Source organism: Papio anubis, chromosome 4, assembly GCF_008728515.1.
Source record: "Papio anubis isolate 15944 chromosome 4, Panubis1.0, whole genome shotgun sequence".
Lineage (NCBI taxonomy): Eukaryota > Metazoa > Chordata > Mammalia > Primates > Cercopithecidae > Papio > Papio anubis.
Window position 1 is genome coordinate 149,284,257 of NC_044979.1, and position 26,591 is coordinate 149,310,847.

The following is a 26,591-nucleotide window of genomic DNA, read 5'->3' on the forward strand; positions in this document are numbered from 1 at the left end:
TCACAGGTGCAAGCTGCATGGAAATTCTTGGAGACTAAAAACAAAACATGATTCCAAAGAAATCATTACATCTAAAAGATACCTTCACTTGTAGGCTGATCATAGTTCTATTCACAACAGCAAGGATATGGAATCAACCTCAGTGTCCATCAACAGATGATCAGATAAATAAAATGTGCTGTATATGTGTGTGTATACACACACACACACACACACACACACCATGGAATACTCTCAGTCATAAAAAAGGAATGAAATCATGTCACACTTGCTGGATCATGGATAGAATTGGAGGCCATTATCTTAAGTGAAATAATTCAGAAACAGAAAGTCAAATACCACATGTTCTCACTTATAAGTGGAAGCTAAATAATGTGTACACATGGACATACAGAGTGAAATAATAGCTACTGGAGACTAGGATGGCTGGGTGGGTGGGTGGGGGTAAGAGATGAGAGATTATTTAATTGGGACAGTGTGCACTATTTGAGTGATGGCTACATTGAGAGCCCAGATGACACCATGAACCAATATAGCTATGTAACAAAACTGCATTTGTACCCCCTAAATCTATAAAATAAAAAATAAGAACTTTTTAAAAAAGAAGCATCAATTAGATCTGGGTTTAATATGGGCAGTCTGGGGGCATTCCTCCATTAAGCATTGTCCAATAGAGTTTTTGTGATTTTTTTAAAAAAGTTCTGTATTTGCACTGTGCAGTATGGTAGACACTAAGCACATATGGCTGCTGAGCCCGTGAAATGTAACTAGTGCAACTAAAGAAGTCCATTTTTAATTTTAATTACTTTACATTTTAATGTAATAACTACATCTGGCTAGCGGCTACCATACTGGCTAGTATGGTGTCTACACTGTCTCCATTTGTACTTTAAAGATGTTATCTAACTTTAATTATGGTAATTATAAAATGCAAAAAAAAAAAAAAACCCAAAAACTGGTAAACATTTAGTCACATTCTTAAAGTAGAGATACTTAAGTATAGTCAGGAGAAGGAGAGACAGAATCCAAACCCTGCTCTTAGAGTCAGAAAGAGAATCCCAGCATATTTATTGGCACAAAAGGGGTTGAAGAATGCATTCTTATAAGTGGTATGTGGTACCACCTTCAGCTTTACCCTTTCTCATACTTCTGGTTGAAGACCATTGGGATGGAAATTTTTCTGGAGCCCTTGCAGCTCTGCATTAAATGATGTGTATTACTTGCAGCTAGGATGGTCAGGAAAAGTTTCATGGTTAATATTGCATGATGTGGGTCATGGAATAATGGAAGGATGCATTGCATGGGGTAAAGGCTCTGATGTTGGAATAACATAGAAGAAAAAAGGTACAGAAATGCGTACAAAGCCTGCTCAGACAATGGTGAGTAGATTAATTTGGCTTGAGACAATGTTTCATGTCCAGAATGGTGGGAGAGATAGTAAAGTCAGAAGGGATTGCTTAAAAAAAACCTTGAAAACTATATTTTTAAAATGGACCTTAATTCTATAGGAAATTGGAACCCATTTGAGCCATAAGACAGATGATAGGACAAAAGGATTAAAAACAGATGAGACAGAAAAGAAGGAGACCCTTAGAGCTACTGCAATAATTCAAGAAATAAAGAAATGAAGAACTAGGGTCTTGGCATCGAGTCTAGAAAGTAACAAATATATAAGAAGAATGTGAAATTGCAAAACAAATTTCATTGTCAGTTTATAAAATGAAATTTTAAGGACTGAACTAGTGATAATCAAGATTGTGGGGCTTGGAACTATATCTGGTTCATGTGAATTTTCTTAGAGCATAATTCAGTGAGGGAAATGAATGAAGTTTTTAAAACAGATAAGTCACACAGCTTTATGTATGTGTGTGTGTGTGTATTAAGATTTATATGATATGAAAATACTAAAAAACAAATCTAAAACTTGGATAGAAGTTTAAATAACAGTTTCTTAGAAAAAGTGATTAGGTAACAAATGACCTGGTTAATTTTCATTTTGATTGAAGAGTACTTAGAAGCTTCTAAACTTTCAACATTGTTTTAGATTTCCTTTCTTTTCATCTGAATCACATTTTTCCTCCTGTAACAGACTAAAGTACTTCCTACCAAACAATTCTAGAAATGTTACACCATCCACTGTAATTGGCCATATTACAGTACTCTTTCAAGTTGTTTTGTAAAACAAAAGGCAGCTTAGATTGTATAATTTAGCAATAAATGGTAACTAAATTGCCCTTAGTGGATTGTGAATTTTGGCAGAAAAAAATACTGAAAGAAATTTGAAAAATTGAAAAATTCCCCTAGTGTTAGAAATGCCATACAAATAACCTTCAATCTTATAATAACTTTCAGTATTTTCTCTAATAGTCTAAAGCAATTGAGTTTTTCTTCTATTATTGTAAAAAAACTTAACATGAAATGTATTATCTTAATACATTTTAAGTTTAAAATGCGTTTATTGTTAACTATAGGTGCAATATATTACAGCAGATCTCTAGAGCTTATTCGTCTTGGTTAACTAAAACTTTGTACCTGTTGAGTACTAACTTTCCAGTTTTTCCTTGCCCCCACCACCCTTGGAACCACCATTCCAGTCTTTGATTTTATGAAATTGACCATTTTAGATACCTCATATAAGCGAACTCATCCAGTATTTATTTTTCTGTGTCTAGCTTATTTCACTTAGCATAACGTCTTAAGGTATATCCATATTGTCTCATATTGCAGAATTGTCTTCTTTTTTTAAGGCTGAATAGTCATTTATCCAAAGAAGACATATAAACTGCTAATGACATACACCTGGGTATATGTTCCTGGCTATATGTTCCACTGTGGGCCCAACCTACTATATTCCAGATGGGCTTTTCCATTTTTTTTAAAATTTATTGAATAGATAGATTTAGAGTGACTCCTGTATCTCATTTTCTCTTGCTATCCCCAAGTCTCAGTCCTGTCTCTCTTTAAATCAATGCAGGGAAGTTTTCATAAAATTTTTGATATATAAATGAAACTTTGTCCAGTTTCCAGTACAAATACAAATCTCCCACTACTTTTACAGTTGTTTATGTATTTCACTGGGAATTTTAAATGGATGAATAATTAGATAAATCAATTTCTATCCTCATCTTTTGTAAGAAGTTACCAATAATTATGCTTGGGGGTACTGGATTCAGTATACACATATTAAGTAGCATGCACTTGTGGAAAGTGAGAATTGGGAGTTGGAAGAAAAGATGTTATTTGCATCTGCTCTATGACACCTTTCGAGTACTTTCATCTCTAAGTTCCCATGGCCCTTATTGCTGTTTTTACACTTACAGCAAAAACCGTGTGTGTGTGTGTGTGTGTGTGTGTGTGTGTAGCTTTACAGATAGACTGTAATCACTTTGAGAAATAAAATTATGTCCTTTTTAAATGGTCCACAATTTCAAGCATAAAACTATTCATCAGTGTTCATTAGATATCCATTGATGCATTTGTGTACTTTGTATTGATAATATTTAGATGGTTTAGCATTATGGGGACACCACCAAATGGAGGAGAGCCTTAATATATCTAGAAGAGATTTTTTTTTTTTTTTTGGCAATTAACAAGTTATTGAGGGTTCTCTTTTTTGCTTCAACTTTTATTTTAAGTTCCGGAGTGCATGTGCAGGATAGGTAAACATGTGCTGCATGTGATTTGCTGCACAGATCAACCCATCACCTAGGTATTAAGCCCAGTGTCCTTTAGCTGTTCTTCCTGATGCTCTCCCTCCCTCTGCCCCCATCCCCATGACAAGTCCCAGTGTGTGTTGTTCCCCCATGTGTCCACGTGTTCTCATTGTTCAGCTCCCACTTATAAGTGAAAACATGTGGTGTTTGGTTTTCTGTTCCTGCGTTAGTGTGCTAAGGATAATGGCTTCCAGCACCATCCACGTCCCTGCAAAGGACATGCTCTGTTTCCTCTTTATGGCTGCATAGTATTCCATAAATTCTTATTGTTTGGAAACCCAAACGTTACTCTCTGCCAATAAACATTATTCTAAAACTATATACTTTAATCACTAATTATATTTCCTCACCTAAAAATCATGTTTCTGCGTTTTATAATATCCCAGTACATAAATAACCTTGTACATTTTCCTAATTATATTAAACATTGATATTAAAAGTTACCAATATTTGACTATAAAGATGCCCCATAATCACAGAACTCTAAAATATTCTGCTTCTCTTTTTATAGGCCCTACTTTTATCAAATGTTTCTCGACAAAAGTTTTCCACTGGGGAAATTATTAACTTGATGTCAGCGGATGCTCAGCAACTCATGGACTTGACAGCAAACCTCAATCTCCTCTGGTCTGCCCCTTTTCAAATCCTAATGGCCATATATCTCCTTTGGCAAGAGCTGGGCCCAGCAGTGTTAGCAGGGGTGGCAGTCCTTGTGTTTGTTATACCAATAAATGCTTTAGCTGCAACTAAAATAAAAAAGTTAAAGGTAAGAAAATGACTGCCTGATGTTACATGTGTCAAACAGGAGCTGAGTTTTTCTGACTTGAATGAACAATCACCATCTCGCTAATCATATAGAGAGAGTTATAAATGGAAATCATCCAATTTTATCATTTACTTATTCACTCAATCAGCATTGACCAAGCATGTATCCTATGTCAGCCAGTGTTCCAGGCACAGGAAGTACAGCAGTGAGGGGAACTGACAAGTCCAGCTCTCATGAGGGGTAGTGGAGGGGACAGACGTTAAGCAAGTAAATAAGTAGATAGAAAACATTTGTATATGAAGAAGATTTAGTAAAGATACAGTGATGAAGAGACAAAGAATGCCATTTTACATTTAGGATCAGGAAAGTGTTCAGGAAGGGAATGGGATATCAACAGGGTGAAGGAGTAACTCATGTGGACGTCTGAGGAAAGACATGCCAAGCAAAGGGAAGGGTATGCATGCAGCCTGGAGGTAGGGGTATGCTTGGTTGTTTGAAAAGTGAGGTACTGCAGCAAGCAGACAGGAAATGCTTCACTAAATTAATGTTGATATTCTTCCTTTATAATCAATCATTCATCTTAACATCAATATATGTTTTGACATTCCGCCATGTGTTAGACAGTGTGCGCTATGCTGTACTGTAAGAAATGGAGAAACCACAGAGTTCACTGCATTGAAGGAAATCACACTGCAATGAGATAGATGCTTTCACATGTTAAATTAACAGAGGCGGATGTATTGCTTATGAAAACATTTTATAATTTTAAATGGATCAAAGATTAACAATATATATTGACATGGAAATGCGTCAATCATATTTTAAAGCAAAAAGTAGATTAAATATATGCATGTATATCATGCATATATGTAGCTATATCATTGATCCATTATTAAAATGTGAATATACCTATACACGTGTGTGATGGAGAGGTAAACAGATGAAGATACATAGCTATAAATATATTTGCATAAGCATATAAGTAATCTAGAGATAAAGCATCAGTCTTTAAAGAATAGTTACCTGTAAAGTAGAATTAGACAGAAGGAGGGTAGATTTTTACTTATTACTTTAATACCCCTAAGTGACTAAAACTTATATATAATTTTATATTTTTCTTAATTTTTCAAATAAAAGATGACTGATCTTTAAATATAAAAACTAGAAAATAGCGTATATTTATGAAGTAAAGGTACTTAGCATGCTAGTGTTTAGAATAACAGATTTGTTTATAATTATAACAAATACTTTTAACCAGTTTTTAAAAATATATTCTGGATTTTAAAAACTGCTATTTAAGGCCGGGCGCGGTGGCTCAAGCCTGTAATCCCAGCACTTTGGGAGGCCGAGACGGGCGGATCACGAGGTCAGAAGATCGAGACCATCCTGGCTAACACGGTGAAACCCCGTCTCTACTAAAAAATACAAAAAACTAGCCGGGCGAGGTGGCGGGCGCCTGTAGTCCCAGCTACTCGGGAGGCTGCGGCAGGAGAATGGCGTAAACCCGGGAGGCGGAGCTTGCAGTGAGCTGAGATCTGGCCACTGCACTCCAGCCTGGGTGACAGAGCGAGACTCCGTCTCAAAAAAACAAAAAAAAACAAAAAAAAAACTGCTATTTAAAGGCACATTATTAAGAATGCAAAAATCTTTTTTGAACCTTAGAGTCCTATAACCTTCAAAGATATTTCAATATTATGTCCAATACACTAGATAGAAAATATACGTTTAGGCCAGGCACAGTGGCTCACACCTGTAATCCCAGCACTTTGGGAGGCCGAGGTGGTGGATCACCTGAGGTCGGGAGTTCAAGTCCAGCCTGACCTACATGGAGAAACCCTGTCTCTACTAAAATACAAGATTAGCCGGGTGTGGTGGCGCATGCCTGTAATATCAGCTACTCGGTAGGCTGAGGCAGGAGAATCGCTTGAACCTGGAAGGTGGAGGTTGCGGTGAGCCGAGATCATGCGATTGCACTCCAGCCTGGGCAAAAAGAGCAAAACTCCGTCTCAAAAAAAAAAAAAAAAAGAAAAGAAAAGAAAATATGTCTTTAAATCACACACGATATTATTAGTATAAAATCGCACACAGAATATGATGGATATTAGCTCGTAAAAGCATTCTTCATAAGATATACAAATCCTTATGACATATAACATAAAGTGCCAATGTTAATGGAGAAAACACTTAAGAAACGATACTCAAACAAGTATAAAATATTATAATTGTTAAATATTTGAATAAAAATACAATTGCATAACATTTATATAAAGAAAAGGAAGTGTATTTGAGAATATACATTTTAATTATTCTAATTCCCAAAGAACAAATAAAATTTATAGAGAGCCTTATTTTTATTCTTGTGACACTTCTGTTATAAGTACGTATATAAACAGTTACTGGAGTTTTTAGAAATGTGTTCTATCTTAGTAGAATGTGGGTGTTATTATTCAATTTTAAACAAATTATGTTTAAATACGTATTATATTTTCTACTTTTCTACTATTCTCCTGTTGGCTATGTTCAAGTTACCTATTTATAACGGTCTTCCAACATTGTCAGTAGAATAATGTATAAATATTGTAAGATGCTTTTCTCCACTAAATCTTAAATAAAATAGAGAAAATAGAGCATATTTTAAAAATAGCTCTGGACATATCAGTAAAAGTATTACCAATTTTGTCAAATATTCTTTTATTTTCTTTCCATTAAATAGAAAAGCCAAAGAAAGAACAAAGATAAACAGATAAAGCTACTCAAAGAAATCCTACATGGAATTAAGGTAATATGAAAGGGATATGCCTTTGACCTATTTTGAGCATAGTAACACAGAGGAAGTTTGTAGTGTTCTCAGTATCTCAGAGTGATGACAGATAATAATTGTTGGCAGAAAATTTCAGATTTCAGATATTACAGGAATTCTTATCACTAAAATAACATTTAAATGCAAAGTCAAATAAAATGCAGCCATTTTCTTTTTGTTTCTCACACAAGTGAACACAAATATCCTAAAAGTCACAAAATACTACTTATTTTAAGGTATTGCGTTGAAAAGATGAGATGAAGCAGGCAAGAGTGGTCATAACACACCCATCAGTGTAAAGGCAGATTTATATAAGGGAAGTGATGAGGTGTCATTTAGTTTATTTTATGTGGGACACAAATGATCACATAAATGCTATTCTATAAATAGTATGTTGCAAATTATTTTTCTCTAGAAAAGCTGGGATAGTTTAAAAGTGAGAGCAGTCAGTATCCTTGGGATCTGATAACAGGTGTTATAAAACCTCTCTCTGACAATACTGATAATTGCTACCATTTATTAAATATTTTCCATGCATCAAATGCTGTGCTTATTCCTTTATATGTGTTTCCTCATGGAATTCTTATAAACCTCAAGAAAAAGATTTCCCATTTCTATCTTATTAACTAGGAAACCAAGACACTGAGCAGTTAAGGGTCAGGTTTAAATTTACAGAACCAGTGAGAGTGTATTAGAGTTCTCCACAGAAACAGAATCAATAGATTTCATATAGAGAGATACAGATATACAGAAATATGAAGAGAGATTTAAGAAACTGGCTCATCTGATTGTAGGGGCAGGCAAGTGTAATATCTGTAGAACAGGTGGGCAAACCGAAAATTCTAGCAGAAGTTGATGCTGCTATCTTGAATCTGAAGGCATTCTGGAGGCAGAATTCCTTCCCCACTGAGGAACCTCAGCGTTTTCTCTTAAGGCTTTCAACTGATTTGATAAGGTCCACTCATATAACAGAGGGTCATCTGTCTAACTCAGAGTTTAACTGATTGAAATGCTAACAGCATCTAAGAAATACCTTCACAGAAATATCTAGACTCCTGTTTGAACAAACAACTGAGCCCCATAGCCAGTCAAGCAGTCGCATAAAATTAAGCATGACAGCTGGGCGCGGTGGCTTAAGCCTATAATCCCAGCACTTAGGGAGGCCAAGGTGTGCAGATCACCTGAGGTCAGGAATTCGAGACCAGCCTGGCCAACGTGGAGAAACCCTGTCTCTACTAAAAATACGAAAATAGCTGGGCATGGTGGCTCATGCCTGTAATCCCAGCTACTTGGGAGGCTGAGGCAGGAGAATCGCTTGAACTGGGGAGGTGGAGGTTGCCGCGAGCTAAGATCATGCCATTGCACTCCAACCTGGGCAACAAGAGCAAAACTCCATCTCAAAAAAAAGAAAAAAAAATTAAGCATCGCATAGAGCTGGAATTTGAATGTAAGTCAATTCACTCTAAAGTTTAATGCAATAAGCCAGTGTAGGATCCTATTTCCCCACATTTTCTGTCTCAGAAAATAGTTTACAATCTCAAAACGCTAATCAGCTTTCAGAGAATGTCTTGAAGTCCCAAAACATCTGTCGTGGAGAAACTGGAATGGCAGGGAGAAGAGTTTAGCTATAAAGAAAAAGGTAATAGACAGAAGTGAGAGTTGGATCAGCAGGAAGAGTGACAGAACTGAGCTAGACGGAAGCTGTCTATGGAGTTCTATGGAGTTCGTGCCTTACAGCTGGAATGTTGCCAGAGTCTGGCTCGGAAATAAGTTACTGGGGGTGGTGGGGACATAAGGCTGGGTGGTCATTCCCTCCTTCTGCTCTGCTCCACCCCCAAAATACCACAATTTAAGAAAATATTCTGATTCAGTCAAAGTGGAAGCAATGCAATTTTCTTCATGGTTGTACCATCATTTTTTATCTTCACAATTTTGTGTGTGTGTGTGTTACTTGTTTGTATGTGTGCATTTTTTTCTTCTATGATATAGATTGTCAGATAATTATTGTGACTCATTTACAGATCCTCAAACTTTATGCATGGGAACCCTCTTATAAAAATAAGATTATCAAAATTCGAGATCAGGAATTGGAATTTCAAAAATCAGCCAGGTATCTTACTGTATTTTCCATGCTGACATTAACTTGCATTCCATTCTTGGTAAGTGTATGTCATATTTCCTGTTTTTATTTTCAAATCTGATTTACAGATTTACCTCCAAATTACTTGGAATTAAGATGTATAAAGTTAAATATTATGTATCTGAATTAAAATTGTAAAGAAAATACATTCATTAACTTATGTGGATTAGAGAACAAAAGTTACAAAGAAAGGGAAAATACTGTATGTGTTTTCATTGATCTGTATTTTTTAGATATAATAAGATTTACTTCTCTGTAAATTTCTCAGAGATTTCATATATGCCTGTATCTCTTAAAAACACAATCTACATTTCAGAATTTCATTCCAATTTTAGAGCTTGATATGTATGACCGACTCCTTTTAAGCAGACTCAAAGGGCACATTATATGGAGGTGAGAAGAGAAGCAACATTTATTGAGTTGTTACTGAATGTCAGGAAAGTTACATACATTGCCTTTTTTTCAATCTCGCAATAATAAGGCATTATTTTTCTCATTTCACAAGACAAAATGGAAGTCCAGAGTAGTTGGAAACATCCTCAAAGTTACAAAATTAGTATTTAGAGGCGAACTGACATGAAGTGACATTATTTTCTTTCTATTACACCATGTAAACATTGGGAATCCCATGCTATTTTAACTAGAGTATAAATTGCCTTGAACTATGAAGCCATGGGCAAAAGCCAAAGGAAAAGCAAGCCACAGGTAACTGGAGCATCAATTTGAATCAAAGTTGCCACTCTATGTCGATAATTAATTTTTTAAAATTTCAACAAAAGTGAGTATTATGGAAGCAAATGCAATATTTACATTTGGAATACTTTGGTAAAACCATCCAAGATGTATTTGCTTAAGCCAGGACTATATATATGATAGTTAAGTCCATTCGCATGCATGAATGATTTTTTTCTGCCTTTTCTCAATGAAACTTATAAGAACAAATATAAATCTTAAACACGATTTATTCATATCTTCCTCAGTTAATGACACAAAGAAAGAATAATTATTATATATATGTCAGAATGTATGCAACTGGAAAATAAGTTTACATAAAACTTCTGAATTTTAAAGAAAAGATGAACTGGTTTACAATATAAATGGTAATAATAACTGTGGTAAGGGTATAACATCTTAAAAGAAAAACGCTGGAAACAAAATTATTTAGATTTTATTTTCTAATTTTGGGGACTGTAACTAATAATGTTATCAGTAGAAATTTGAAGAAAGTAACACAACACATCTCTATTTTTTAGGTGTCCCTGGCAACCTTATGTGTCTATTTCTTACTGGATGAAGGAAACATTTTAACAGCCACTAAAGTGTTCACATCGATGTCTTTGTTTAATATTTTAAGGATTCCTCTGTTTGAGTTACCAACCGTGATCTCAACTGTGGTCCAGGTACATACAGAATACCTTAAACTAGGAGTTATTCCTTTACAGGAATCTATGGTTTGGGACATTTTATTTCTTCGTCTTTTAAATTTTATTTTATTTCACTTTATGTGGTTGTTTAACACTGCATTCAAAATTAGTTTTCCTGAATTAATGAGTAATAGAGAACATTATAGAATAAAAATGAATCATGTCTTGCTTGCTTGTGCTTTTTTTCCCATCAAAGTGACTTTTAAATACTTCAATATGTTATTTTGTTTTCTTGTTAAGTGTTAGGTTCTCTACTTAGCATTTTTAAAGCTGGTGTTAGCCACTATGCCGTCATAGGATTCATTTCCTGTTTCCAACGGAAAAGTTATAATTAGGTGCTTTGTATGAAACTGGATAGAATGTTTTTCCAGGGTTCAGCAGCATTTCATCTATACTGAATGAATAAGCAGGGAGAAAAGCACATTGATAATATCAGTCAGCCAACAAGCCATGTGTGAGATGTCTGGGTCTGCCTACTTTTAGTTGTAATCTCCAGTTCCTGGAGGCTGTTTAGATACTAGATACAATGAGTAGATGGATGCTAAAGCCACAGGAAACCCAGAAAAGTTCCTTGATCCTTTTGCCCTGAGATTTATGGTTACATTTTTTGGATATCAGGTTTGGCCATCCTCCATTCAATTATTTTCCTCAAGTCTGGATTCATAAACAAAGTGAATATTTGCTTATTGGAATCATCCTTTAATTTAAGAACTTTACTCTTTAAAAAATATTACTTGAATAAGGAGTAACATAATTGAATAGTAAAAACCAATTAAGCCATTTTTGTTACATCACATCGTTTTTCATGTTATTTTTCTTAAAATAACCAACAGAGGGCGTAGAAGAACCGCTGATGTGATGCTTTTAGCATTTGATTTCGTAGCACGCTTCTCATAAAGAAAATGTCAGTTCTTAGAGTAACAGTTTTGTTCTAGTTTTGCAATTAGAATCTAGCTAAAGGTCCGATATCAAAGCCTTTTCCAATTGCTAGCAGTACTGTGCTACCTTCATTTAAGGAGACCATTTTTCCAAAATGGAAAAACAGAAAAAGCTAGCTGTATATTCTGATTTGCCACATCTGGTAAACAAAACCACAGCCCAATTACATCTTATGTGTTAACGATACAAGTCCCCTAACACAAAGTAAATAAAAATGTACTAGAAATTTTATGTAAGTCAGTTTTCCGAAAACAATGTAATTTTATTTCTCCTAATGTAGCTAAACATTTTATAGCTATTTTACTACATTACAATTTCCTATGTTACTATAATTGAATATTATTATTGTCAACATTATAGTTTTGTTTATCATCAGTAGCAGAATTCACTCACCAATCTTAAAGTTGCTTTTAAAACTTTATTTTTCTATATCACAAGGAAATATTACCTCACACCTGTTAGGATGGCTAGTATCAAAAAGTCAAAGAATAACAAGTGTTGGCAAGGATGTCAAGAGAAGGGAACCCTTGTATACTGTTGGTAGGAACATAAATTGGTACATCCGTTATGGAAAACAGTATAGAAGTTCCTCAAAAAATTCAAAATAGAACTACCATATGAGATAGAAATCCCACTTATGGAAAAATATCCAAGGGAAATAAAATTACTATGTTGAAAAGATATATGCACTACCATGTTCATTACAGCATTATCAGGAGCCAACATGTAGAAACAACCTAAGTGGCCACTGGCAGAAAAACTGATTAAAAAAATATACAAACAGTATAATAGTATTCAACATGGCAGAATATTATACTAAGTGAAATAAACTGGGCACAAAGAGACAAATACTCTGTTATCTCACTTGTATGTGAAATCTAAAAAAGTCTAACTTATGGAAGCAGAGTGAAGAAAAGTGCTTATTAGAGCTCAAGGGTGACATTGGGGTGGGGTGTGGAGGGGTGAATGAGATGTCGATCAAATATTACAAACTTCCAGTTATAAGATGAATATGTTCTGGAGACCTAATGTACAGCATGATGACTATGGTTAATGATAGTGTATTGTATACTTGAAAATTGCTAAGAGAGTAGATGGTAGGTATTCATATACACAGGAAAATAAAGGTGTCTACAGGAGGCGATACATAATCTAATTAGCTGGATTGTGGTAATCATTTCAAAATGTGCATGTGTATAAAAATCATGTCGTATACCTTAAATATGTATAATTTTTCTCAATTATACCTCAAAGAAGTTGGGGAAAAAATCAATCTTTCTGTAATTATTAAGAGTTTTTATGGCTTTTCTAGAATAATAAATAGGATTTTCATTTCTTTTTCTCATACCTTTCAGCATAGATGACATTAGTTTTGATCTTTGATTCTTGAAACTGCCCTTTGTCTATAGGAATGAATGTATTTATAGCATTAAATCAATTCAAACTATGCTTGATATATTTATCTCAATATCTTTAATCTGTATAAAAATTCTACTCAGGCTGTAAAACATAATAAACATTTTTTAGTTTAAGTTCTACTTGAACCCCAGATAAATTCCATCTGTGCTTATTTTGATAGACAAAGATATCCCTGGGGCGTTTGGAAGACTTTCTCCACACTGAGGAGCTTCTTCCTCAAAATATTGAAACAAACTATATAGGAGGTCAGCACTTCCTCTTTGCATTCATTACTTACTTGACTTCTGGGTTGAAGGTAATTGGTTCTAAAATGCATCATTGTATATTTTTTTCTTCCTTAGATCATGCTATTGAGTTTACAGATGCTTCTTTCTCCTGGGATAAAACAGGAATGCCAGTTCTAAAAGAGTAAGTCGTGGTTTGGAGAATCTTTTTTAATGTTAATATTGGGTTCTAAAATGCTCCGTATTTTTATTTCTTGGAGGTTTTTAATAAGATTAATATACTGAAATTAATAAGACTTTTAACCTCTCACTTCACCTTTAATTTTCATGGTGATCTTGCTGTCCTTTTTTCTATTATTTCTTCTACCTGCAGCATTTTATTGTTCATTTGTTTGCATTTTGGAAGGGTAGGTGTTTGTAGAAAAAGGTGAAAAGCGACGATTTCAGGGATGATGCTAAGTGCTGCACACAGTGACTTATCTAGGAATAGATTTTTAAAACAACCGTAAAAAGAATCTCCTATATTGTCTCCCTTTCTTCTCATGCAGCTTGAACATAAAGATCCCAGAAGGAGCTTTAGTGGCTGTTGTAGGGCAAGTTGGGTCTGGAAAATCATCCATGCTTTCTGCCATTCTGGGGGAAATGGAGAAACTTACCGGAGTAGTCCAAAGAAAGGTAAAATAAAAAATACATTCTTTCAACATCTTCTAATGTAACAAGCTATAGCCAACTTGTCATTAGTGTCAATAAGAATTTATCAAGCTGAATTGAAGATGCAAGCCTTTAATGGGCATTTCCAGTTTATAACAAACATTTCAATTTCCATAGAAATTGATTAACTATGGGTGGATTAATAACAGAATTCTGTTCTCCAAATACTTCAGCAAATCATTTGTAAATGCTTATGGTAATTGTTTGATGATATTAACTGAATTGCAACCAATTATAGAGAAATGAATGTGATTTATATTGTAATTTGATTAGGTTTCTATTTATTATTCAGCAAGGTTCCCTAAGTAATTACAGCCATTTCATCTCTAAGAAGTCTTGTAGCCACTCTCGGGTAGGATCTTTGACCAAAAAGAAACTTCAGAAAAATAAAGTTATTAATAACTTACATTTAAGATTCAGCATTAGGACCATGAAGAGATCTACTCTTGACTAATTGTTCTATTCTTAAAGGTCAATAAGAATAAGAATTGAACAAGTTCTTAATCAGCTCTCTCTTTTTGAAACAGTAGACTACCCAATGAACTTTTCCTTAGATGTAATCAACTCTTAGGTAAAACACTTAAGTAGCCCAATCTTTCCTTCTTACCTGTGACAAGATGAACAAGCTCTATGTATCTGAGATCAGCATCTCTTCACTGTATTATTTTTTCTTTCCTCTCTGGGAAAAATCAACTCTAACTCCTTTTATTTTTCCTCACATATTTCTTTCTACCTTTATATCTTTCCTGATTCCAGTCCTTTGGTGACTATTTTTTGTTATTCTTTTTTATCTCGGCATGACTGTTACCTAGTCTAGGGCCAAATATGATTCCTGTGACTTTCTCTGATAAGATTGCACTTAATGAGCACCACTGTTTTTAAACCTTAAGTATACTATCTTTGTAGCACTATGCTGTTTGTAGCAATTGCAATTAGCCATTTCTCTGCAGTTCAGGATAGCTGTACCTTTTACTTGGGTGTACATTACAAACATAATAAGTGTCATATTAATTTCATTTTTATTTAGTTTTTTTCAGCTATTTCACTAAGCAATTACTGAGCCTATGCTATGTGCCAGAGAAGTAAACGTGAATAAGATATGCCCCTCTTCTTTCAAAGGTCATAGTGTAGTGAGGGAAATACCATAATCAATGATAAAAAGGTCTAAATCAGATATGAAAAATGAATTGAGGCATAAAAAACAACATATTCTGCTTCAAAGAGTTTGAAAAAGAATCCAAAAGGAGGTCGCCCTTTATTTGATATTGAAAAATAATTAGAAATTGATAAAGATAAAAATAATGTCGATTCTAGATTTCACTTAATTCATTAATAATAGTAATAAGCTGAAAAGGCTGGGGTGAGAATTGCATAGGATAATGTGCACAGACCTAGCCTAGCTCCTCTCTATGAATATGTATGATGATCATCGTCTTTATTACGACTGTTGAGGCTCTCAAAATAAGATTTAAGGATTATTTCTGATATCTTTGAATGTTTTTAATTAAGAAGGTGTTCACAGCGATGAAACAAACTGTAATAATGCCATTACTAGTGGTAAAACAGAGAGGATATTCTTTGTTTATTTTAAATTACTGATGCCCAAGAAAAAGTATATTATCTGTTTTTATAACTGGTCATTGGCCTTCAGGAAGCTTTTGGCCTGGATCAATGGCAGGATTTGAAGTATCACATTCTGAATTATTTCCCCAAATACTTTTTATTCAGAATTTATATCATCCTGATTATCTCTATTGAAGTAAAATTAACATTATAGCGGCATTTTCAAAGTGCTTTTGTGTGCACTTTCTATTTTTTGGTTTTTCAGATGATTACTTTTTTGAGGCATATTTTAATCCACAATATTCAAACTCTAAAACTGCCTATTGTCGCTAAACTTTCTCTGTAGACTCCCTACTCTTTTCAGTATCAAAAGCTCACACCAGGCACCGTTCATGAAAAGGATTCAATGTTCAGTGTTCTGTGGCAGAAACATCAGAGATTTGGAGACCATTTTTGAATTCACAAAACTTCTATTATAGTTTCATTATTAAGAATGAAACAAAATGTTTTCATTTGTATGTGAAAGGAAAAATAAAAGCGAACATTTACATCTCTATGAAAATTGTAGTTTCTGTTTTCTCATGTTCTTCAGTCTCTTCTCCTTTGTTTTTCATCCTCTGCACTGCTCAACTTGCTTAATACATAGCAAGTATTCAAAATATCGACCACTCACATGCTGATTTAATATGCAATTCAAAGCAAAGTTTAGATTATTCACTTCACAAGGCAATTTGAGAACAATTCCTTTTGTGTTCAAGATCAGGTCAGATCAGAACTATATTGTTTTTGATCAAAAGCCATTCTGTGTCTTACATACTCAACAAAGAAGAATTACAAGTTAATCTTTGATCTTTAAAGTAGTAGGTAGAAATCAAAAGGCTAATAATGGTTGCGCATGTGTGTATATCAGAAAGTACTTTAAGTGGCTGGTATTGTTATAGAGTATGGAGTACTTAAAATACTGAATCAGTGTTTGAATTGAGTCCATGGGGTAGATTGAAAGGTAGGCCACTAGTGCAAATACTATGGGTTCTTTTTCTAGAAAAGAAGGGTTAGTTGAGAAGATATTTTATGCAGCAGACTGTCATATATTTAAAAATCATTTCAAGGTATAAAATCATAAAACATAAATTTGGGAGCAGTGGTTAATGTATAATACACGGAGATTTGCCACCCAGATCCTCCTACTAGTTAGGACTTCTACAAGTCCCAGCTGTGGGAGTATGAACAGGAAGTCATCTCCTTCAAGGTTGGCCTGGACTTCAGATAGTGGCCTGTCCCAGGGTCTCACTTTTGCTCAGCCTGACTTGGGACAGCTCTGATGACCAATTCTCTTCCATGGCTCTCCGGAGGATTGGCCAAAGTTTTCTTGGTTCTGCATCACATCCGCATCTGTGGCTTCTCCCTCTGCCTAATCTTCCCTCCTCCTTTCCTTCCACAGGGGTTGATCCCAAACAAACAACTTGGACCCCAAAATCTGATTCAGTGTTACAGACTGAATTGTGTTCCCCCAAAATTCATATGTTGAAGTTCTAATTCCCAGTACCTCAGAATGTGACTGTATTTGGACACAGGGTCTTTAAAGAGCTAGTTAAGTTAAAACAAGTTCATTAAGGTGGGTCCTAATTCAGTATCACTGGTGTCCTTATAAGAGGAATTAGGACACACACACACACACACACACACACACACAGAGAGAGACCATGTGAAACACGAGAAAATTACAATCATCAACAAGCTGAAGAGAGTGGCCTCAGTAGAAATCAACCTTGCTAACACCTGATTTCAAACATCTAGCCTCCAGAATTGTGAGAATAAATTTCCATTGTTTAAGCCACCCAGTCCATGGTATGTTGTTATTGCAACTCTAGCAAACTAACACACTCAGCATCTGCTTCCAGAGAATACCACTTTAGACAGATAATTGAGATAGAAGCTACAGTGAAAGTAAATAAGAAGCACAAAGTAACTCATTTGGAGGAAATTCCAGTAAAACATATAAAATATGGTGCCATGATCTATGTAATTATATGTATCCATATTAAATTTTTTATTTCTGTTTTAAAGCTAAAGAAGGCAAAACTATGGACTAAATATGTTCCTTTACTGTGATGCATGCAACTTCTCCTTTTCTCTAGTTAAGAATTTTTTTTAACCTCTTTCTTTTTTAGGGTTCTGTGGCTTATGTTTCTCAGCAGGCCTGGATTCAGAATTGCATTTTGCAAGAAAACATTCTCTTTGGCTCCATCATGAAGAAAGAGTTTTATGAGCAAGTATTGGAAGCCTGTGCTCTCCTTCCAGATTTGGAGCAGTTGCCAAAGGGAGATCAAACTGAGATTGGAGAAAGAGTAAGGGAACTGTAATTTATCACATAAAGAAATATAATCCCATTCAGCTTGCTAATAAAACATTAATGCCTTTTTCTTGAAGTCTCGAAGAGCTATACAACTATAATTTTTTAAAATTATTATGTAATTCCTATATAAGAGATGGCGATATTAAGGACAAGTAATTATTTACAATTGACTGTTTGGAAAAGATTAAAAATCAGTCGGAAATTCTGTTGTTAGTATCCACTTAGGGGAATAAAAGCCCATTCATTAGACCATCAAACTTTTGTTTTGGTGGCTGGCACAATGCAGTTCACTTTCTAAAGAGTGACTAATAGTTTTGTTTGTTCCTATATCTCTGGTGTGCAAAGTCAAGGCTAGAACAGGAGCAAGAGAGCACCAGTCTCCGGCAGTGGCACCCGAGTCCAGGTTCTAAGGAAGCTCTGAAAACAATACTGTTATGAATGTGGCTTCTCCACGTTTGCTCATTCCTGCTTAAGTGGAACTTGTTCCCCCGTCATCTCTCTTTGTTCTATTTCATTTTCATTGTGTTAGTAAATAGTCATTACTCTGCTCAGTGTTTTGGATTTAAAAATACAAATATATATATCATGAGCTGAAGTATGAACCCCGAGAGATTATCTCCAACCCCTGACTAAAATCTGCATTAATTAAACATGAATGCAAAAGTAGCCTCTGCCTGCAATTCATGTGTGCTCTAAAGATGAATAAATAATCCTTACTGAGTGCTTTGAATCTCTGAAAAGAGTGAGCATAACATTGTTAGACATTTTTACACCTGCCCTCATGTTATCTAATAAGCCCATTATAGAAATTAATACAAGAAATACATAACAAAATTGTAGAATGTAGAAATATGTAAAATCCAGGATGAGCCAGAATTTACCTTGTAACTAGAATTACTTCATTTATAATCTATAACTTTACAGATGTATTTTCTCAATAGTTTTAAATAGGTTTATTTTTTCCAACCCTTGGATTTCTTCTTGCATCTTCACCATCTCTAAGCAAAATGATTCCATAGCTAAAAGGCAGACATGTGAATTCTTCTTCAAACTTGTTAACACATGTTGAACAAGATGCTGATAAACCCAATCTCTAAAAGTATGAAATATCTGATATTTTGTAACTGTAAAAAATCTTAAACAGGGAAACAAATCCAAACTAACAAGTATAGACTTAATATAGGCATTAAATGCTATTGCCATTTATAATGTCTTATTTTTATGATTAAATTTATCCCAATCTGCATTTGAACTTTACACATGCAACTGAATATTTCAAAAGGAAATCTGTTTATAGGTGCTTAAGAGACAATAAAGACAATGACTGTAGACTTTTCGCCTACTTGTATTCATCTTTTCTTTTGGCATTCTTCATTTGACCACATTTATTAATTTTTATATGCCCTTATTCTGCTATGGGGTACACAGTGGTGAGTGAGAGATCTACCACTCTGCCTTCAAGGGATTTGCAGTCTGGTGCACCTCTGCCAATAATATTCATCAGTTGTCTTTATCAATATTTATTAATCACCTAGTGTTAGACACCGGGTGTCGAGAACACAAGGATTAACTAGGTAGGGGCTCATAGGCTAGTGAGAGAGACTGAGATAAATATTGCCAATTCTAGCAATGGGATGCATACACAAAGTGCAGCAAGACAGGAAGGGAGGGAATGAATCTCTGCACTTGGGACACCTAATGGAAGTTGCCTTCAGAGGACATTTCAGTGTGAGTAGCCCTTAAGTTAAAACAGAAGGATGTGGTCTCCCAAGCAGAGTGAATAGCCTCTTCCCGGTAGGAAAGACCAGGTTAGTCTGCTTGGCAAACCACAGTCACCTGAAGGCAACATTGGGAGAGTGGTGAAGAGATGAGTTAACGCCAGAATATAAGCATCCTAGATTTATACGAAAGAATTTGTTGTTTTCGCTGTTGCTCATGAGTGATGAAAAGAGGGAGCTGTGGATATCCAAGGTTTTTGTGCAAGATGATGACATAATTACAGAAAAAGTGATGACAAGGTAGAGGGATGAATTGGAAAGAAGAGTAACTGCGTGATAATAGCTAATGTTGATTGTATCCATACTCGGTGTTGAATTTTTCCTAAAATTTTTACTCTAAACTTATTGAATGCTCCCAACAAACATACAATTTAGGTGCTATTATAAGCATATGCACACACACATATTACATTCCTTTATGTGCGTGTATATGAGTGTGTGGGAGGAGGGTGTATAACGCCTATCCCCCTTGCTAAAATGTGACCTCCTCGTGAGACTCTGTTTCACTCATCTTTGAATCCCAAGCACTAGCGTAGTACTCAAAATATAGTCATACCCAGAAGATGTTTGCTGAGTAGGAGAAGGATGAAAAATGCAAAGAGGCAATGGCATTTTATAATTACAGGTCATTGGCTAAGTTATGTGCTGCACTGAGAGCTTTTAAACCAGATCTGTAAACCCTAAATATAAAATAAATAAAGTAAATTGGGCCTGGTTCCATAATTGTTCATACATGGTTGTACATGTCAACTTTAATTCTCACATGGACATGATGAACATTCCCTATTCTTGCTTCTTGGAGTTGTACTTTTGCCAACAAGACTTGTGCTAATCTTTCTACAGGAGAAAATAGGACATGTTGATTACTTCCTTGGTAATTTAGTTATTATTTTCAATTTCCTATGTGTCATTTTAAAAATAATCACTGATGTCGGTATATGGTTGGCAGCCAAAAGTCTTGTTTAATATCCCACAGGCACGACTTTTCAGAGTGAGAGATTCGGAAATTCTTTTCTCCTTAATTGTTAGCATCCTCTTTTGAGAGTTAGCAGTTAAGAGAAAGTAGATATATCTGCTAATGTGTGCAAGTTAGTAATGCTAGGAAATGGGCTGGGGCTAGGCCTAGAAAGTCGTGGATAAAGAAAGGTTGGAACGTTCATCTTGGGTTGCTATCTATCCATTCTATAAAAGAGCATTTGGATGTAACTGCACATGCTTTGAGATGTATACGCATTTCCTCTCGTCTTGTTTTTCTCCTGCTCCATTTTCAGGGTGTGAATATAAGTGGGGGCCAGCAACATCGAGTAAGCCTGGCTAGAGCTGTCTACAGTGGAGCCGACATCTACCTCCTGGATGACCCCTTGTCTGCTGTTGATGTTCACGTTGGAAAGCAGCTTTTTGAAAAAGTGATAGGGTCCTTGGGCCTTTTGAAAAACAAGGTGGACATAATTTCATTTATGCTTTCTTGTGGGACAGGGGATCTGCCTAGCACTGTGCCTAAAATTCCATTTATTTTGTTTATTTGTTTCAGCAAAGTAGTCACATTTCACATGAAAAAATGGGATGCTTAGATTGCGATTTCACAGACAAATTTCAATGTATAAATGTTAAAGTTTCACTTACAAGTTTACTCTGGTGACAATTTATGTGATTGTTATCTCTTTGTCTAATACCATATTCTAAGGGGATTTATGTGCCATAATGAATTGTTATTGACTCAAGTGATTTTTAAAATGGTATTTTGGTGCACTGCTGTTATTAAAAATAGAATTATTTGCCGGGCATGGTGGCTCATGCCCGTAATCCCAGCACTTTGGGAGGCTGAGGCGGGTGGATCACGAGGTCAGGAGTTCAAGACTAGCCTGGCTAAGATGGTGAAGCCCCGTCTCTACTAAAAATAGAAAAATTAGCTGGGCGTGATGGTGGGTGCCTGTAATCCCAGCTATTTGGGAGGCTGAGGCAGAGAATTGCTTGAACCTGGGAGGCGGAGGTTGCAGTGAGCTGAGATCGCGCCACTGCACTCCAGCCTGGGTGAGACAGCGAGACTCCGTCTCAAAAAAAAAAAAAAAAAAAAAAAGGAATTATTTTATTGCTTATATAAAGTGTAAAATTTGGTATTATGAACATAGCAATCATAGCGATTCAACTGTTTTTTAAAGGGCCAAGAAGATGAAAATTAGTATTTACCAGTACATGCCGTATTTTGCAGTGTAAATTAGTTCATTTATCCCTATTTCACATATAAAGGAACTCAGGGCTCACAATGACTTGATATAGGTTGCTCAACTTAAGAACAATAGAGATTTTTTAAAGTATGTTTGACTCCAAAATCACATTCATTTCTTTATAATACGTGTTTATGGAATTATTAATATAGAGAACTCTGAAAAATATATGTATAAAATTATAAAATATATGTCTCAGTAAAAATAAACATCTTTATATATTGACATAAACCCAAGATTAAAAATGTCACACTTAATTGTACGTATATGTATAAAATAATATGAATGACTTAAAAATAAAGACTATGAATTACGACTTGGATTAAACACTTTTTTGTAATGGTACTGTATATTTAAAAATAAGCAAGAATGACATATATGAAATTGTTTTGAATTTGCAATTAAATTGATTCATTTCTAATGAATGAAAAAATACCTGAACAGAAGTGTTAAAAATCACATTTACAAACTATTTTCTCACCTAGCAGCATGTCATTATTCCTTGTAAGATATATGGATGCTGCCTTAAACTGGCACCTACCAAAAATCATACTCTAAAATAGTAAAGGAAAAAAAGTTACTGCAGCTTTTTTGAAAATGCGATTTTTTGTAACCTCTGAGATAAAACACTTTGTTTTTCAGACTCGTATTTTAGTGACACACAATCTCACACTTCTGCCACAAATGGATCTTATTGTTGTAATGGAAAGTGGCAGAATAGCTCAAATGGGGACATACCAGGAGCTGCTGTCTAAAACTAGAAATCTCACTAATTTGCACCAAGTCATCAGTGAAGAAGAAAAAGGTAAGGACACAATGAAAAATAAACTTAAGATACAGTATACCTACTCATTTTGAAAGTTCATTAATTGAGTAATTTCATGCTATAAATTTTCATTCATCCTGCTTAAGTCAGGGGCAGGACACCTTCCTTTCCATAGGAAAGAAGCAAATACAATGAGACACATCAGTTAAAAATCAGAAAAGTTTTAAGTTCTCCGGGGTCTATTTATTCATTTATGAAATAAGAAATTAGATTACTTATAAACTGTAGTTCAAGTCTAGAATATAATAACTCTAAACATTATATCTCCTTTTCAATTAAGAACAGGGGACATACATGTGAAATAAATAATAACTATTTTAAACATCTAGGTATAATATGGCACATTGAGGAAGAGAAACAAAAGAAAGAAATTGGGAAAGGCGAAAGGGATCAATGTTTGTTCAAGTTTTAAGAATTAACTATTTATTTAGGTTTATTTATCAATTTTTGTTACTCTAGCCCTAGAATATTAAATTAAGATGTATGGACATTAAAAAAAAAAAAGAAAAAAAAGAAGTGGTTTGATCTTTATCCAATGTGTAAGATGCAAGAATGTTTGCTATCCAGCATTATCCTAAAGTTGGGTAATGTACCATCATCTCCTTTTACAGCTGTAGGTAGTTTGTCATGTAGAGACCATCATTTTTTCCTGTACTTTTCTGGATCATTTTCCTATACCTTTCCAGAGCAGCACAGCAGACTAACTGTAAAACCAGCTAACTCATAATTTCAAGATAAAAGAAGAAATATAGAGCTATGTTTCATTATTTTCTACATGAACTGGTAGTATCCATTAGCTTACCTGACACTCGTCCTGGATATAAAGTCCTAAAAATGTGAAATTGCTTTATAACAAGATCAGTACAATTTATTATTTTAATGCCATGAAATCCAAAAACAAAGTCCATTTTGCTGATGTTTCTCTTTGGGACCTAAGCTAACACACATTAGTTTTGTAGTACTGTTTTTTAAATTCCTTGTTTTTCCACCTTTCTCATATTACAAATAGTCTATTTGCAAAATTCTTTGGTGGATTGTCAGATGTGGCTGGCATCCTTAACAGAAGAGGAACTTCCTCTTTTCTTAATGTCTAGCAACTATGGAAATGATTCCTTGCCTTCTCAGAAAGGTTAAGTAATAATTTATGCTTCTTGTGTAGAAAACAGATGTCTAGGAGTGCCTCCTAGACTAGAAGAAGCATGGAATCTGTCATTTCTCTATCTCTGTCACTTAGGTAGCCTCATGCTAGGCAAATTACAGGCACTCGGTAGCTGTTTGTTAAAGAGATGAATCTGAAAGTGTATCCCCTCAGGAGTTAACAAGGTGCTATGGAATGCTATGAGCCGGTGTCTTTCTTGTGTGTGTGGCCATTTATTTTAAAGGTCACATGAAATATAGATTGTATGCCTTTAGAAAATATAGTTCCAAAAGTAGGCAGTGTGTAAGCTTTAAGCTAAATATTTAATTTGCCACGAAATATAAATTGTGTGTCTTTTGAAACCTGTGGAATTTGCTGTTGTTTAAATACCCAATTTTGGAAATAAAATCCCACCTTTTCTGTATTTGTATAACTTTTTTATGTACAAGTGCCCTCTACTGTAACAGAATAAAAGCAGTAATATTCTTGAAGTTGGGCTGATAGATGTTAATAGATCTATTAATAGATGTTACCAACTCACAATCAGAAATTTGCCAGAGTTAGAAAAATGTAACTTTAACTTCTTTCTAATTACCTCAATATTTCTGTCTTTTCCATGACAATCAGAAAGGTGGAAAGTAGAGAAAATTTTTATGCCAGAATTAGAATGTGTTATTAACAATGAATATTCTGGAATTTTGATTTTTTGAATGCCGGATAAAAAATGCATAAAGACTTATACTCACAATAAAAACTAGATAGCTAGATCAAGAGAGAATCTGTAAAAGGTTAGCTCTATAGAGGATGATTTCCTTAGCCACTGCAGGGAGCAAGACAAAAACGGATCTTGGTATCAAACACTACATTAAATAATAGCTTACATCCAGCGTGATGTCCCTGCAATGCTGCCTCCTAAACCTGGGCCAACTGAACCTCGCCCTGTACTTCATTCTTTAGTCAGTTCCCACTCTAGCCTTCCCTGCATGGCTCTCTGGCTAGGAGTGTCTTCCCCACTTCCCACTTCTTGACCATTCTAGGAACTCAGGTCCCAGAATTCTCTGCTCAAATAATGGAAGGTTGCTCCTGGGACCTGAGCTATCATTCCTCAGGTTTGTTCTTTCACGGACAGACTGCCCTGTTGGCTTGCATCATTCTTTGGCCTGAGGATGTTTGCTCTTGCGGGTGGGAGAGTGGGCAGAGTCTGGACATGTCAGCTGAGGTATCTGCAGATGTACAGAACTTCTGAGAGTGCAAAGTGGAGCTTGGGAGGGGGAGAAGAGGAGCAAAGGCCTTGGCTGAGACTGACTCATCAAGGACTGCCATGTCCCCCAGAGGAAGTCTCAGGAATCCAGACATTCTCATCTGATCCTCGCCTTCTAGGTGGCTTGGAAGGTGTATTTGTCAGAGAAAGCGATAGAACTTGAGTCTTTTAGTTCCATCAGTGACTTTTAAATAATTGGAAATGCAACATGTGAGCCTTTATTGCACTCTTGCTCTGGTTCCACAGATTTTAGGTACAGGTCTGTCCCTGTGGGGAATTTCTTTCTGTTATTTGCATAAATATCAAGGGAAATCAGATTCTGTTTGAGTATGCTTTTGCTGAGATTTAGGGGAAAGAAATTACCTGGCAGAGAGTAGGATGTAAGAGTTGTGATCACTCTGTGATCTTCCATTTATTTATTATAATTCACCCTTTTTGATCTTGAGTCTGTTCAAAAATTCCTTTAAAAGGTACACAATTCTTCAGTTTCAAAATTCTAGTTAATTTATGTGTCACTACAATGGGAGTGCAGTAGGCACACCTCATCCACAAAGGATGTTTCCAAGACCCCCAGTGGTTGAATGAAACTTTGGAGAGTACCTAACTCTGTATATACTATGCTTTTTAAAATTATGTATATACTTATGATAAAGCTCAGGTTATAAACTAGGCACAGTAAGAGATTAACAACAATAACTAATAATAAAATAGACCAAGATGCCAGCATTACTACTCATGTACTTTGGGGTCATCATGAAGAAAAATAAGAGTTCCTTGAACACAAGCACTTTAATACCATGACAGTTGATCGGATAACCCAAGCTCTCAAGTGACCAATGCATGGGGAGCATCCACAGAGCATGTATGTGCTAGACAAAGAGATGCTGCACTTGCCAGACAGGACAGAGCAGAACGGTGAAATATTTCATCAGGCCACTCAGAATAGCAAGTAATTTAAAACTTATGAATTGTTTATTTCTGGAGTTTTTCGTTTAATATTTTTGGACCACGGTTGACCGTGGGTAGCTGAAACCGCAGGAAGCAAAATTGCAGGTAAGGGGGAACTAGTGTATAAGCCAGCACAACCTTGTGGAATAAACAGTGGACCTATTGTTAGAAATCCTGGAATCTAGTTCTCTCACTGAATAACCACATCAGTCTTCATCAAACGACTTAATTCTTGTGGTTCTTCCCGTTTGGGAAATACAGTGCTTCAGCTCACTCTGCTTTTCCTAGTGGCAGACATGGAACTGAACAATGTACATTATTATCTCTCCCCTGCCCCTCCAGCTGCTTATTACTCATTTC

The 26,591-nt window shown here is 35.3% G+C and overlaps 1 protein-coding gene across 2 annotated transcripts in view; it reads left to right on the forward strand.

Annotated features, from left to right (window-relative positions):
* Positions 1-26,591, forward strand: part of LOC101025582 (multidrug resistance-associated protein 1-like) — a 93,250-nt gene that overhangs the window by 26,056 nt on the left and 40,603 nt on the right. For both annotated transcript variants that reach the window (XM_021935571.2, XM_031665667.1), the window contains exons 6-15: positions 4,225-4,479; positions 7,193-7,258; positions 9,301-9,438; positions 10,673-10,819; positions 13,362-13,446; positions 13,543-13,609; positions 13,974-14,100; positions 17,871-18,047; positions 21,105-21,272; positions 22,701-22,863. In XM_021935571.2, coding sequence (XP_021791263.2) covers positions 4,225-4,479; positions 7,193-7,258; positions 9,301-9,438; positions 10,673-10,819; positions 13,362-13,446; positions 13,543-13,609; positions 13,974-14,100; positions 17,871-18,047; positions 21,105-21,272; positions 22,701-22,863 — 1,393 coding nt within the window. The remainder of the gene's footprint in view (positions 1-4,224; positions 4,480-7,192; positions 7,259-9,300; positions 9,439-10,672; positions 10,820-13,361; positions 13,447-13,542; positions 13,610-13,973; positions 14,101-17,870; positions 18,048-21,104; positions 21,273-22,700; positions 22,864-26,591) is intronic.